Raw genomic sequence first — 15,843 nt, forward strand, 5'->3', positions numbered from 1 at the left:
GGGTATTGGAACACAAGGTGGGTGTGTGTTGTGTGTGTGTGTGTGTGTGTGTGTGTGTGTGTGTGTATTTTGCACTTCACGTTCACGACCGTTAGAGGGACGTCAACATCCGTTTCCATGGCAACCTCAAAGCTGATGTGGTAAACTAAACAGCTAGTTGTTTGCTGCGCGAGACATAAAGCCCAATTGCATTAGTTTTTAAGTTTGGACAATGGAGAAAATATCCCTCGATAAATCCTCTTTAAAAGCAGTGGACGACTACTGGGAGTACAGAAGGTTTGTCCCATCGTTAGACTGTGTGCTTTCGTGCTTATTCCTTAGAGAGTTTATAAGCATGTGACAACTAGCCTAATACAAAGTACGGAGGAAATGTTGTAGCCTAAATGCTAAAGGGCAATACAATTGCTTCACAATATCCCCACTATTAAAGGCAGGTCAGCTCTTTGTGTAGATATGTTATCAAGTCAACATAAATCTTTACTTTTTATTTTTTGTCTTTGTAAGGATTGTGGGGGATGATGATGGAGGAACACTGTTCTCCCCAGAGCAATATGAGCAGTACAAGAGGAAGGTGCTCCCTCAGCGAATGGAAAATAGGCTGTATGTGAGCTTTGGAGTGCCAGGAGGTATCGACTGCAAACTCATTGGCCCTGAGACACAGTGCTTCTGTGCACATAGGTAGCTAGCTACTCAATAACATACAACATCTTTGCCCCCCCCCCCCCCCCCCCTTCCGACACTTCACCACACACATACACGTACATTTGAGATGTATGCAATGTAATTTTGTCCAGGTACAAGCAACATAGGACCGACTTTGAAGTGGTTCCCTCAGAGCGACCCTTGGCCCTGCCATGCCAGGTTCCAGAATGTCATTGTACTGCCTACCATTATGTTCCCCGGATTGGGCCAAACCCTGTTCGCTGCAGATGTAAACATTTACCTGACGACCACAGTGAAGCTGCTGGCCACTTGTGCAAAAATTGTGAGTCTGAAATGTTAAAAATATTTTAAAGACGTTGTTAACTCTCTCTTACTTTAACTCTTACGTTAACTCTTTCCCTAATAACACATTTTTGTAGGCAGTTCTTGTTCTGGATTCCAGAGCACCTACACCTGTGGGTGCGGCCAGCCCAGCCCTGCTCACCAGACCCTGGTGAGTAGTACAGTCAAACATCAACATTCCTCAGAATAATTAGAACTCAACTAAATCACATTATTTTCTTGGCAGGTTGAGACAAAGCCAGAGAGGGAGGCACGTGGTCGGCCCATAGGCAGGGATGTCCCTTATGCTGCTATGGGGGGGTTGACAGGGTTCACCTCCTTGATGGATGGTTACCTCGCTTTGGAAGCCTGTGGCTCAGGTTAGAACCATACTGTATATGTCACCTTTAGTGAAAATTCAATCTTTGTCTGCAGCAATATCCATTTTACATTAGTGTACAGTATGTGCATGCCTGTGTGCTACAGTATATGTGAAAGGTCAGGGGGACATTCCACGCCCTTACAGTCCGGTTGAACAACATCAGCTCCCAGAAAGAAGGGAGAAAAATAAGAAAATTTAGCTCAAAGTTTTTTAAATTCATGGAGTCCGTGTTTTAGTGATCCATTGTAGAGGTGTATCATTCTGCACATATTGCAAGAAGTTCATTTAAGAGGCATGTGAGGGCAGCAAAGTTGCAGCACAGCATCAGAGTTGAATAAACAAGTCTGCAGAGTCGGGATGTCTTTATGTCCAAATATTAAAAACCACACCTGAACCCCTTAGATTTCATCACTACTGTTGACTGATTGCCCCACAATTAGGTATTTACTTTGCACACGCCATGGTACCGAGTTAAGAGTTTGAAATTTACTGATCAAAGGTCGCACAATCTTTCAAATGCTGTTGAGATAAGATAGGATAAGATATACTTGATTTACTGTAAAAGGGACATTTTTCTTGGGCTCCAAGCCACTGCATCACGAAACACACTTGCCACAATGTACCTCCACATACAGAACATACTGTATACATAAATTACATATGCAGTTATGAATGATAGGTACAAATTCTGATTGTATGTAGCCATCACAACTTTTATTATATAGTTAAGTTATCAGTCAATATATGGTTTTATTCTTTATTAAAAAAACAAGGAATATTTTAGGTTTTCTCATGCTAAAAATGATTGTGTTCATCGTTGACTGCAGATAAATGCATTCTAAAAAAATAAATGCCTTTAGTTTCCACTGATCCTAGTTAAGTTGATGAACAACATCGATCTTAAATCCATTCCTTACTTGTGAGGTACATAACATCCACTGCGCCTATCACATTTGATTTGCATCTGCTGCTGCATCTTATTTTCAGATCAAGACGGAGAAGATGGCTGCCAGCAGAGAGGCTCAGCATTGAAGATCAAAGGAACGTCATCTAAAACATCAAGCTCTACTCACTGTGAGAGGGACACCACGAAATAGTAACAATCCAGTGTTTCTTTTCAGAGACCATCTGTCAAACTCTCCATGAATTATTACACAATTAGCATTTACCAAATAAATCATACATATCTTCTGACCTGTAACCTTTCCTCTTACTTAAAAGGGACATTTTTGTTGTTTCTCAGCTGAAGTCAAGTCTCTTTGTGTTGTGTTGTGGCACTGGTATAATCACTTGTCAGCTAGATGTATTTATTAAATCTCAACTTGCAACTAACAACTTAGCTGGAAATGTATTTGTCCAATCTCAGGTGTGAGTGTAGGGAGCCAATGACAGCATTACTATGATGATCCAGATTTCCAAGTTTCCAAGAATTTTGTTTTCCCTTTTTTTCTTTTAGGATTATAACCTGAACGAATCAAAGTTTGACAAAGCGTAAATACAATTGAATAGATACTTGTGATGAAATAAACATTGAAGTTAACACATGGTTAGGAGATCATATCCGTTTGATTTGTTTCTGGCAAAATGTCATGCTTAAATTCACATCTATCTGTGCAGGAAAATTGAATGTATTATTAAAAAGTAAAAATCTTACAAAAATATTCGATTTCCAGGGTACATTCAGTTACTAGGACATACCCAAGCTTAGTTTGACACGCCATCATCTCTAATATGAAATTCCTCAAAGTCATATGTGATACTCAATGTCATCAAGGATGCAAACAGCTCACTTTTGTGATGGCCAAAGCGTTCACTTGTGTGATTCATGTCGGAGACAAAAAAATATATACCAGAACATGTGATATGTTTTGAATGTCAAGAAAGTTTTGAAAAATACAGGAGAATAAATATTGTGGCTCCATCCAGAATGCCAGATGGCCTCACTGCATTATATTCCATTATAACCTTTTTCACCAGGAACCTGAATAGACATTTCCACCATAAATTGATGCAGAAAAGGCACAGATTGGTGGATAAAAATCCACTAGAATGCAGGAAATTAAGTGTTTGACACTCAAAAATTTCTGGGGGAGCACCCACATACACCACCCACCCACTTATAATTTCTCTCCGAAAATTATGAAACGAAACCTAGCCTATATCCCTGCCCTGTATGTACGCAGGTGATATACCTAGTAGTGCTGTCAAACGATTAAAATATTTAATCGCGATTAATCGCATTAATGTCATAGTTAACTCGCGATTAATCACGATTAATCACATTTTTATCTATTCTAGCCTAAATGTCCCTTGATTTCTTTTTGTCCCATTATTTTTTATAATTGTAATGCTCTTATCACACCCATTCTCTACACCCTTGTAATTCAGTGTATTTCTTCTAAAATATCAAAATTTGCAATTCAGTGCAAATAGCCCACAATGTAGATCTCCCCCCCTCCTCCCACCCCTAACAGCACACACAAACATAATTGGAACTTCTTTTTTTATTTAAAAACCAAACCATAAAACAACATAGGCTATATAAAACAAATGAGTATTTAGGCTAAATTAAACTGGTTGTTGTAGGCCTAAATGTTTTGGGAGTTCTTCATCCTACTAGTCTTTGCGGTGAAAACAATAGACGTTACAATAAACGTATGTTGCGTCGACGCGCGTGCCCAACGAGTCGCTGGTATGTACTCACTTTTTTGACCCCTCACCTGTTTGCATCCCTGTGTCATAACCAACCCATATTTACTTTTATCTATTGCAGCTTTTTAGAAAACTGACACATTTTTATAACATAAACTGGTCAGTTCACGAATCTTAGGTTTGGAATGCTTGATGTTGTCATATTGTAAAAAAGCTGCCTACTCCACATGTCACCAAATTATATAACAGCAGGACCATGAAGCTACGTGTTCAGTGATGATCGCGGTTTTAAATGTGCAGATAGATGTACTGTCTTTGATTGATTAATCCCATTCCTCACGGCAGATCAGTACTGATGACAGCTGATTTAATCCACTCGGTGAATAGAGATTGCAGCAGGCTGCGTTTTCCTCCCTTGGCGGCCCACTTTCCGACATCTTTGACAGAGAAATTAAATTAACAGGAATCTAAATGAGGATTCACTCCCACTCAAATGTTTCCACTGCGAGGATGGCAAGTCAAACTGGATCAGCATCTACACTGGTGCTGGCCAGTGCGTCTGAAGTCACCTGTGTTGTAATGTAAGCATTACCTGAGGGAACTTGGTGTGTGTGTGTGTGGTTGTATGTGTGTGTGTTAGTGAGCTGAACAGGTGGTCTCCAGGGAAAGGAACTGGATTACGTATGAAGGATGGCATGGATGCACCTGGGTCTCTGCGGTCGAGTGCTGATGAAGAATCGAGTGGAAGGGATCCCATCTGAAAGCTGACACTTCAGATTCAGTTAGTATCTACGATGACCATTGTTATCAGGTTGCCACAAGACAAAGTATGTACACACAGCCATACACACACACACACACACACACACACACACACCTTACAACCACGTTTCCCCTTCTCAGAAAAGCTTTGTTGACTGCTAGAATCCAGCCTTCATAAAAACAAAACTCTACTCATGGACGTTTTTACCCTCAAAAAAGAAAACCCCAATTAACTGAAAAAGGCAAAGGCCTTGCACATTAGTTTGGCACAATTACAATTTAGGTTAATTGCCTCGCCATAGCAACCCCATTTAGGTGGCTACAGGTAATTTACTTTGGACATAGTGGTTGAATGGGGGGAATGGCTACTACACTTTCCTTATCCCCATGGACACCACGCCAAGCTTGACTGGCAGATGCGACCATAAATCAGGAGAAGAGCACAGAAGATTAAATTGGCAATTACCGCTCAAAGAAACGCATAATTACCCAAGTGATGGTTAGGGTGAGCGCACACTGACTTAAACTGGAAACGAAGAACACGCTCCCCTAATTTCCCCACAGACAGGGAGGGGAGTAACATAAACTCAGTGGCACAGAGAGACACAACAGACTGACAAGTGACAAGGAAATCACTTGAAAAGTTGGGAGTGCATGAAAACCACAGCTTGAAACAGAATTTTCCAGAGTGCAGAAGAGAAGGATAAGAAGCTACTTCAATGACAGTGCGGTACTGTATAGAATACTGTAAAGCTCTTTTTTTCAGCTTGCAACTTAACTGTTTTGGTTCCACTCACATCGACTCTCATCTGTATTGTATTCTGAAGCTTAGCTTATTAGCTGTTAGTTAGGGAGCGCTGTGCAGCATGCAGCAGCTAAACAGCCAGATATTTCCCTCAGGAGTTGATTGAGAACTAAAACACAGCTAAAAGAGAATGGATATTGGACTTAAAAAACACCAGGAAGACGCAAACACTAATGTTAGTCTGTCTGCTGATTGTTTAAGTTGGCAACTGCTTGCTAGCATGTTCGCCATATGAACTCTTTAAGGGGATGTTGCACAGCAACTTACCGCTGCCCCAAAAGCCAAAAAACAGGTCAAATTATTGTTCGTAGGGCTCTTACTGAGGGTTGACAGACATTAAAGGGTTAATGTCTACAGTCAACAACAGCTTTCTGTTGTAGCCAAAGTTTGGAACAGCTTTTCATAAAGAAATCTGATTCTTATATTTACACAGATTTTCACAGTTTCAGTCTATTGAATTTCTTCCAAATGTTTTTGATCAGAACAATCAGCCTGTTTTTCTACTTAGGGTACATCTTGTTTGAGCAAAATAGCTTGTTCTGTCTTTGAGAAGAATCAACAACTGAGTGTGTGTGTGTGTGTGTGTGTGTGTGTGTGTGTGTGTGTGTGTGTGTGCGCGTGCGTGTGTGTCTTGCCTCTCCTTTGTGGTAGATACAGTGGGAAATTGACAGCGCAGTCCACAGAGGCTCCTCTTTCGATCCCCCTCCTGGGCATCGTTAAAAGTGGATTTAGTTTTTTTACAAAGCACAGTGATAACGAGCTGAGAGGGATGTCGTAAAGCTGGGTTAAATGAATTGTAATGTTTGAGCAATTATACATGAATATATAGGCTATGTTATTTTAAAATCACAAAGAAATAGTAAAGATACACGTTTTTACTTCCTTGCAAAGAGTACGTGAATATTGATAGCACCGTCATTTCAACCAGCAGCTGGTTAGCTTTAGATAAGCATAACAACTGTAAACAGTGAAGCAGCTAGCCTGGGTCTGTGCAAAGGCCATAAAAACAACGACCTAAACATCTCGACTCATGTAGTTGCGTTTTAGCATCACTTCGATCCGTTCATCCTTCCGTTGACCTTGTAAGCATTCACACTGCCTCTGTGCTATGCTAAGCTAACTGGCTGCTAGCTGTAGACTTACCTTAAACAGACAGATCTGAGTTTGTTTTTGGTCTTATTAATTAATTCACCGCACGGAAGTGAAAAAAAATATCCCCAAACTATTCCTTTTAAACACTTAAATTAATTGAAACGATGAGTAACTTCTTCCATGTGAGAGTGTCCTTTTATGTGGAACTGCTTGTGCTCCCAAAAACAAAAAGCATTATGCAACCTTTTACCAGCTACATGAATAATAACATTAACTTTGGAGATCTCTTTAATTGCAGAATAAGTGTTTGGACACACTTAATGGCTGATTGACAGTCATGGGGAAAATGAACGCAGCACACTGACGCGTCCTAATGCATTAGCTGGACTGCGTAAATCATACATTTCCGCTCCATTATCAGCTCTTTCATCGGGGAAGCCTAGATCTAGGAAGGTGTTGAACATGCTGGTAATTCATTTAACCTGCCTGTGCCAATGGTTACTTTTTCGGCCCTATGCTAAATGGCTTAAAAGTGCTTTCCAAAATGTATTCAGCAGACAAATTAAAATGTTAAACCACAGCAGTGACATTATTTGGGCAGAGTGACTTCTCTCATCATTTGTCCTGCATGTCTTGTATGTTAGAATATTTTTTTATTTGTATGTATGGCATATTGTAGATTAAAACTGGCATATGTATTCAGATTGTATAGACTTATACATAGTAATCAGTTAGTGTTTACAAGAAATATTCTCAAGTTTTTATATTTATTCCATGATAAATGCAAAAAAAAAAGAATGTTCAAGAAATATCAATCATTTAATATTAAAACCTTTTAAAAATTAAAAATATATTGAAGGTGGATAAAGAGCACTTGTAACCCTACTGATATACAACACTTAAATAAGCATGATTAGCATTTGAATTTATGTTTATTAATATAGGTATATTTAATGTCTTTGAGGTTCAACAAACACGCAGACGACATGACTTTACTATGACCCATTGAGACTTCTGTGGGCTCGCATACGTCACGACAGTTGTACAACTAAAGTTTGGTGCCCTTTGACGTGGTCACAGCTTTCATTTACTTCCCTGACTCCAAGGTTCAGGACTCCGACCTGCACACCTGAGCCGAAACCAACCTGTCAAAGCTCGGAGGCTTGACCTTCTGTTCATCCGTCAATCAGAGGGCATTATATGATGTTTCTCTTGACGTGGCGTTTCCGCTGCTTTCACACCAGGAGCAGATGTGGCAGACGCACACACAAACACAAGCACAAGGAACGTCAAGAGAATCGGCAGAGGTAGTTATATTGAACATGTTACATGGTTCGATAATTGCTTGAGATGGCTGTCAATGTCTGGTTATGTAAAAAAAAAAGCTAATAATTGTAAAGGCATATATGCACATTACATGTATTCAGTGATAACATCTAAAATGAGTCTTTGATTTGATTTAACACCAATGAAAAATAGCTTTCAGTAAAAAAAAATTGGGAATCGCATAGTTTCGTTTTATTTAATTCTTCAATATAAACCTTACATCAGGACCCCTTTACACAAATTACCTTCAGTTTGAAGCCGCCGCCCACGTAGACAAACATGGGGTTTTCGTTGCTCTATCTAAGTAATAGTAGTGCTCATGCTTACCAGAAATAACAGATTGTCATTACAGGACAATAGTGTCGCCAAAAGCAGTAATTTAGATGTCAGACTTGTGAGACTTTGCCTTTTCTCATTTGCTCTCCCAGTCCCATTTTTTGCACGTGACTGCCGAAGAGGGAAGATTTCAGGCAGCCTTGCTTGTAACTATTTCCTTTACAGTCTTGCATGTAAATTTGAAAAGTGTGATTCACGGCGGCGGAAAATTACGAGCCTTTTCATCTTAACAAATCTTTTCAAACTTATTGTCCAAACCAGGAGACTGATGAGAGGAGGGAGGAAACAAATTTGCATTTAAACACCTTGCTCGCTGAAGGACTCGCTCTGTGCAGACATGGTTTCTGATAATGACGATCCAACCTCCCAAGAGATTTGGTCATACTGCGTTTACCCAAAGGTGCCACATACAGCGTAGCAAACTATCATTGTTGCATTAATTGCAGGTATTTTGATCTGTCTAATTGCCATAAACAACCGGGACTTGTATTGGAGATGATTGGTAGCTGTCTTTTCTAATAGCACTGATATTGTTAGTGCCAATACTGATCAAAATGAATGACCATATTTCTCCTGAACGGCCACGGAGGCTGTCACTTTGCCATTTGTCCATCCTTGAGCTTGGTTAACGACAGCCTGTTCCTCTTGTGTGCCGCAAAGAAAAATCAGGGGATTTCTACCAAAATCTGACCTCGTTGTCTGAGTCACTTTAATTATTGAACATGCAGTAAATGTTTAATGAATAGAAGACGAGTTGAGACTGATACCACCCCAAGCACAGACTAATCCACTGTTTGTGCAATGAGAACTTCGATAAAGCTGCAAACAAGCAACGGAGGTCTAAGAGAAAACATCTCCAACTCTATGGTCTCTAGTTTATTTTGCTGTTTACATTTTGTTCATATTTTGAATTTGCTTTTAACACGTGATAAGATGGTAAGACTGGCATTATACGGTACGATACGATATGATACAATATACTTTATTGCCCCCTTAGAGAAATTTGTCTTGGACTCAAAATTGTTCCGATTGTCATCAAATATTGTTTACATTATCAACAATCCATTAGCCCATCTCTAATTAATTTCTGGCTTCTCTTTGGCACTCAAGCCCATTTGTTCCTAGTGAATCTCTAAAAATATTTCACAAACATACAGTATAAACCAGGAGTATGTCAGATAGACTCATCATAATAAATGAGGCTCATCTTAATGATAATGAACACAGAGGAACGGCATATCTAATTCATTTGTTTTTAATGGTTTTCGGACAACATTGGTTTTAGTATTTTACTTTTTCTTCTTCTTTTGGTAAGACAGTGAGAAATGTATTGAGTATTACCAGCCTTGTCTTTTAACCCACCGTGAACCACTGAGGGCTCATTATGTGAAATGCATCGTAGAGGATGTTAAACTGTATGTTCACAATAATTTGTATCACAATGAATGTTGTGAATCACTGATACATGCATGTAGAAGTAACAGTGGCATGAAGAGTATTGTTTCTGTGTTCATGATTTGTTTTTAATTTCCTAAAGTTAACTATCTACTAAGCTTCTTTTTCTGACGGCTCTTTGCTGGTCTAGTGGCAGAGGTGCACGCTGTTTAAAAAGCTCAAATGCATCCCCGAAGACCTTTCAGCTTGTCTTGTCCTAATCCACTTTGTGACAGGCATCTCCGGTTTACAATTCATCCACTGTGTTAACACTTTGTTCCACCTGAGGTTAAAACTCAAGAGCCAGCTAGGGATTCGAGATTATACTGAAATTAATGTCACTTTGGTGGAACCCTTTTGAGTCATTGGTGCATTATTTCGCTGGAAGAATTAGGGAAAGGGGTCTGCAACTTTCAACTAGAGGAGCCCAAGAAAACATGCTGCACTGTTTACACCAGACATGATAGGTGTTTGGATTTCTATTGTATATGACAGATTAGCCTATGCCCCTATCATCCACACTCCTTACGTTCTAGCCATTTAGCGAAGTGGTTGGCAACGTAGGTCGGTCGGATGGTCCATCACTTTGCTCCAGACTAGAAATATCTCAACACCAATTGGATGCGATTCAAACATGTACAACATTCATATTCCCCAGAGGATGAATTGTATGACTTGGGTGACTTTTCCTTTAATTTAGGCGCCACCAGCAGGTATGCATTTTCTATCTATTCTCCAACACGTATATAAATATAGTATCTCAACATCACCCTATGAGTGGCACAACATTCTGTACAGACAGACGTCAATGGTTCCCAGAAGATGCACTTTAATTACCTTGGTGGTTCACTGACTTTTCCTTCACCACCATTAGATTACCATTTGTGGATTTGGGTGAAATGATATGCAATGGAATTTGGTACGAAAAATCATGTTGCCCATAAGATGAATTGTAGTAACTTCTGTGATCATTGTTATCTAATGCCATCCGCAGGTCAAGAATTGTATTTGTCTATTTAAAACGCACAATGCAGTCCTGATAAATGAAGGACATTCCTAACAGATGTACTTTGCGTTTAGCCCCAATAAGCAACACTGGTGAAAATGGTAAACAGTATGCCATGCCTGCTTAACATCAGCAATAAGCAGCCTTTAGCTCAATACACCCATGTGCCTAAACACAGCCTCCAAAAGCTGATAGCATGACTTATGACTTTTAGTCATTGTTCTTAGCTGAAAACCCAACATGGCTTCTTACTTTAGTTTGGCTGCTTCAATAGCCGATGAGTTGTGCATTCACAGGATACAAATGTAGTCTCACCTGTGTCTTACACAGTGGAGCTAATGCTTCCATTCCTAACGATGGGACTTACTTTACCAATACTCATCCGTATGCTTAAGCAAACACTGACTGACCTCTCAACTTTGTCCATGTGCTTTATACATCTGCTTCATTCATGTCAGACACTTGCTCATTCACACGTAGGCCCAAGCTATTTGCTTAAAAAAGGTGTTTTTATTGAAGTGAGTGATTGAGAATGCGTATCCCCTGAAGAGGACTAGAAGTTCTAATTCCTGCCTGTGATCATCCCGATTCGCTCATGACTTTGTGCTGCGCGTTCTCTCGCTTGTGCCTCGTTCCTCGTCTCCCCTTTGGCATCCTGTTCCACACAAAAGGCCCTTAACACGTCCTCCGCACAACTTAAAGAAAGCTGCAATGCTGAATAATAGTGATTTTCAGAGATTATATGGCTGCGAGCTGGCACACAAAAGGATTATGAATGGGAGGTAAATGAAGCTCTTGGTGATACAGATTCATTTGAAGTGCTATTTGGGTTTTCTTATTAAGTGGGTTTCTTGTAAATTGGGCTCTTATTTGACTGACGTGTCTCAATGTTCACATTTGGGCCTTTTGTTCACATTGAGTGTCCCCGGTCTCTCTTTCCATCTGACGGAGTGAACTGCTAAATGAAATCAGTGGACTGATTCAGTCAAACAGCGTGTCAAAAAAAGGGGGGCTCGTGCACACGGGAGTCTGTTTGAGATGGGTTTTTTTTTTGTTCCAGATCAGCAGATGTGTCAATGCAGGAGCTTCTTAAGATTTATTTTGATGTTCGCCCACAGTGTGCCATTCTTTTTGTGGTTTCGCATAGGATTAATTATCTCATTTATGCAGATGAATCACCACTTGAATGTGAAATAATGTATCGCCTTCTTCTTAAAGGAGACACATTATGCTATTTTCTTGGGTTCAAATGTGTATTTCTGATGTCGGTAGAAAAGGTTTTCATTGTTTATTGTTAAAATGCATGCACCTGCTGATTAACTGTACCTGCCTACATGGGTGTTGGCACTGGCTGGCACGGATTCATCCATTCAGCTCTGGTGTGCTTGGATGCTGGTGGTAATGTGAGGATGAGCTAACATTGCAGCTTGCTTTTATTCTCTGTTGCTTAGCTTAGCAAGTCTGTGGCTCAGCTGTGGTTACCTATGAGGGTGTGTTGATATGCCAATGAACTGCGGAGTCTATGGCGTCTCATTTGGCGCTTTCCCGTGGGAGCGTAATAGCCTATGTTAATGAGCTTTGAATTGTGACACCACTTTTCGAAGCTTTTTGGAATAGTGTGTCAAATTTACAAATGTTTTCACATAAGCAGCGCAGAAGAAACTGACTGATTTGTCTTGTACACACCCCTGTATTTCAGACAGACTATAACGTTTGTTAGATTTCTAACACAGTAACTTATAATATCTCCAAAGGTATAGTGTGCATCAGTTGCTCAACAGTTAACGTATCAAAAGTTCTACAATGTTAACTTATCACTGTAATATCCATATACCATATAGGCCTATGGACACTTATGATTTTGTTTGGTTAAAATAAATGTAATGGCAGCATCTTTAAAAAAAGAACTACTTGATCCTTAATCCCTCTTGGTCTCGGTGGGAACAAGGCTTTTTAACTAAATGTATTTTTATTTCACATCTTTAAAATCAATGGAAACAGTTTTTTTTAACACGCTAATGACAGCATCACCATTGACGTCCACGTGAAGAAAGGCAGGGACTCGTTCTAAACGGCACAGCTCTGACGCGTTTTTGGAGCGCGTCTGGGGCACACATAGTATAAAACCCAGAGCGCACCAAGCACCCAGAAGAGACGCCTCAAGACAACGCGCAAATCTGACCTTCCAGGAAATGTAAGTACATTGATCAGCTATTTGATTCACCAAAACCTTGACATACGATTATGAAACTTATTTAAAGTCTTTTTACCTGACTTTGAATGATTGTCTGGTGGTTATGTTGCTTCAAAAGTCCTGTTGTCTGGAAATCTAGCACTAATACATTATGTTTGCATGTTTTCTTTTTTGGTTTTCTTTTCTTCTTTTTATTTTTTTATTCCGACCAACAACAATATCCCTTAAGCAATGGCTACAAGGCTAAACAACAGTAATCAGTCTTAGTTCAATAAATGGTATCAATTCATTGAAAGCACAGCTGGACTGTGATGTAACTGGGACTTACAGTTTTGACTGTTCCCGGTCAGATGCATCCTAACTTGGTGAGCTGGCTGGGGACTCTGGGGTTCCTGCTGTGGGCGCTGCTCTGCCTCGGCGCCCTGGCGGAGGGATACCCGGTGAAACCGGAGAACCCCGGGGACGACGCCCCGGCGGAGGATCTGGCCAAGTACTACTCAGCCCTGAGACACTACATCAACCTCATCACAAGACAGAGGTAGGCGGACTAATTACACCTCTCTGCAAGAATAGGATAGAACAGAGCGCGTATATTAGCAGAGCAGGAGCTCACTTGATTTTAGGATAACATTGAAAGGAGAACTTGGCAATACGTTTTCCCCTGAGATGATGTAAGCTATTTTTCCTTAAGTTTGCAGCTTTTGATTTTTTTTTTTATTATTATTTATTGTATTCTATTTTGTCCTAATTGTGCAAACGTTTGACCACTGAGCACACTAAATGACTACTATAAGACATTTAAGTTCAAATGTGCGTTAGCGGTGTATCTTGTTCTATTTTAATACATATATCAAAAACCCAGCAATAATGTGCCAGCTCCAAGTTCTGCCAAGTAGGAATGGATTTTAATTGGCAAGTTGTTTATCATAATAGTTGGAAGGAATGTTTCTCTTTCTCTCTCTCTCTCTCACACACACACACACACACACACACACCAATAAAACATAATAAAAACTATAATACTAGACCTAATAAAACATATTATTATTATAACTATTATTATAATTATAATCATTTTATTTAAATAATAAAATATTTTTACTCTGCTATCATCCAGCTAGACAACAACAGTCTTTGTAGGAGCTTTACTCAACAATTAGGCATTTTCTTTAACGGCCGCAAACCAGATGTTGACATAAATCAAAAAAAGAAACACCACAGAGAGCTTTTCCATAAATCCACCAAAGGTTTTGTTGGCTTCAGTCCCTCACACATTACAAAGCAGGAACACACAGCTGTCCATTTACCAAATATAAAACCTGCCACAGCCAACATGCCGTTTCAAACCACCTGCAGCTTTCAGCTTTGCCCTGAATGTCAGTGGTTTGGATGCCGCTGCAGGCGCTGTGCCACCCGGGGGGGCTGCAAACACACCGCCACGGCTTATCATCTGAGGCACAGAGAAGGAAATATGAACACCTGCTTTGCGAATCCTGTGTCTCTTCTCTGTATTCAGAGTTGACTCGGCTCATAATTGGGTGTATGACATGAACACATGTAATGGGGTCCAGTTATTTACTCCAGCCAAGGTCACCCTTTTGTATTTTTTACATTTGACAACCAAAAAAGTCTAAACTGGTGCTGAAACCATTTTATATGTCCCTTCAGCTTCATCTATATGCCTTTTTGTCCCCCTCCCCGCTTTCTGTGTGTCAGGTATGGAAAAAGGTCCAGTCCTGAGATTCTGGACACACTGGTCTCAGAGTTGCTGTTGAAGGAAAGCACAGACACGCGTCCACAGTCCAGGTGTGTGTGTGTGTGTGTGTAAACTGTGAGTGTTTAGAGCTATTAGTCGCTGTAACCCTCACAGGAAGCTGACCCTGACCCCCCTCTCTCTCTATTCCATCAGATATGACCCGTCATTGTGGTGATGCTGCCATCAGTCTAGGCCCCAACCTCCGCCACCGACAGTCTGACCTCTACTCATCTGTCGCTCCATCCCTAACCCCCTGACACCAAATGACCTCCCTGCCTCTGCACCTCTGCAGCTCTGAGCCGCCGTGTATAGTCAAACCCGGTCCTCCTTACCCATCAGCTATATACAGTCACAGCTGCTTACAGTATGTGCCAGAAGGTTGTAAATAGTGTATTCAGAGTTTTCATCTGTGAAACATAAAAGTTAAGTGGGGGAGGGCATGTTGATTGTACTGTATAATTGTGCCATTAAAGATTAGTTGTTTGAAGAAATGTGTTTTTCTTTGCATTTGTTTGATGGGGAAAATGTCAGAGTAAGAGTCAGATTTGAGACATTTGATTTCAAACAAACTGCTGTAAGGGTGTAATTTCACTAGGGTGTTGTAATAGGCCTATCTCTCTCACAACATAGGCTACCTGAGCAGATTTAAAGGGAGGGAATTAAGAACATTTTGAAATGTAGCAATGGCTGGTGTGTACCCTTCTGTAAATAAGGTAGGCTACTCTATGATATGTATTATTCAATATAGGTCACCCAGTTGTCAGATTAGATAATACAGAATGAGAATGCTCTCAGCATGAAAATATCTATTGTATTATTATTATTATTATTATTATTATTATTATTATTATTATTATTATTATTATTATTATTATTATTATTATTATATTTTTTGTTACTTTTACTTTTGTCTGCTGACACATAGCCTATCTCAGACACTGTTGCTTGATTTCTTTCCTCATGTGAGGATCACGTTTGGACTTGCTGTGCCACACTTTGCCTCTAAGCAGAAATCCGTGACTGTGGTGGCTAATGCAGCTCTATGGCACTGGAGAATGGAGCAATTGCAATTAAACTAGGCCACACGCATAAATGACCGAGTTAAACTGTATAG

At 40.1% G+C, this 15,843-nt stretch overlaps 2 protein-coding genes across 2 annotated transcripts; both read left to right on the forward strand.

Annotated features, from left to right (window-relative positions):
• Positions 1-211: 211 nt before the first annotated feature.
• Positions 212-7,810, forward strand: fam221a (family with sequence similarity 221 member A; the record flags this gene model as incomplete). The annotated part of the gene is made up of 6 exons (XM_080045873.1): positions 212-276; positions 505-678; positions 795-985; positions 1,083-1,156; positions 1,232-1,364; positions 7,758-7,810. 6 exons carry the CDS (start codon positions 212-214, stop codon positions 7,808-7,810), a joined length of 690 nt encoding a protein of 229 aa, XP_079901999.1.
• Positions 7,811-12,922: 5,112 nt separating this feature from the next.
• On the forward strand, positions 12,923-15,082 carry npy (neuropeptide Y). Its single transcript, XM_080046136.1, has 4 exons — positions 12,923-12,973; positions 13,324-13,511; positions 14,690-14,779; positions 14,883-15,082. The coding sequence occupies exons 2-4, from the start codon at positions 13,324-13,326 to the stop codon at positions 14,902-14,904; spliced, it is 300 nt and encodes a 99-aa protein (XP_079902262.1). The 5' UTR covers positions 12,923-12,973; the 3' UTR covers positions 14,905-15,082.
• The last annotated feature ends 761 nt before the right edge of the window (positions 15,083-15,843 follow it).

Source organism: Ammodytes marinus (genome assembly GCF_949987685.1).
Source record: "Ammodytes marinus genome assembly, chromosome: 17".
In the NCBI taxonomy this organism is placed as follows: domain Eukaryota; kingdom Metazoa; phylum Chordata; class Actinopteri; order Uranoscopiformes; family Ammodytidae; genus Ammodytes; species Ammodytes marinus.

Coding starts and splice junctions, on each gene's coding strand:
- npy (XM_080046136.1), top strand. CDS start 13,324: ATGCATCCTAACTTGGTGAGCTGGCTGGGGACTCTGGGGTTCCTGCTG. Junction 13,512..14,689: donor AACCTCATCACAAGACAGAG/GTAGGCGGACTA, acceptor TCTGTGTGTCAG/GTATGGAAAAAGGTCCAGTC. Junction 14,780..14,882: donor GACACGCGTCCACAGTCCAG/GTGTGTGTGTGT, acceptor CTATTCCATCAG/ATATGACCCGTCATTGTGGT.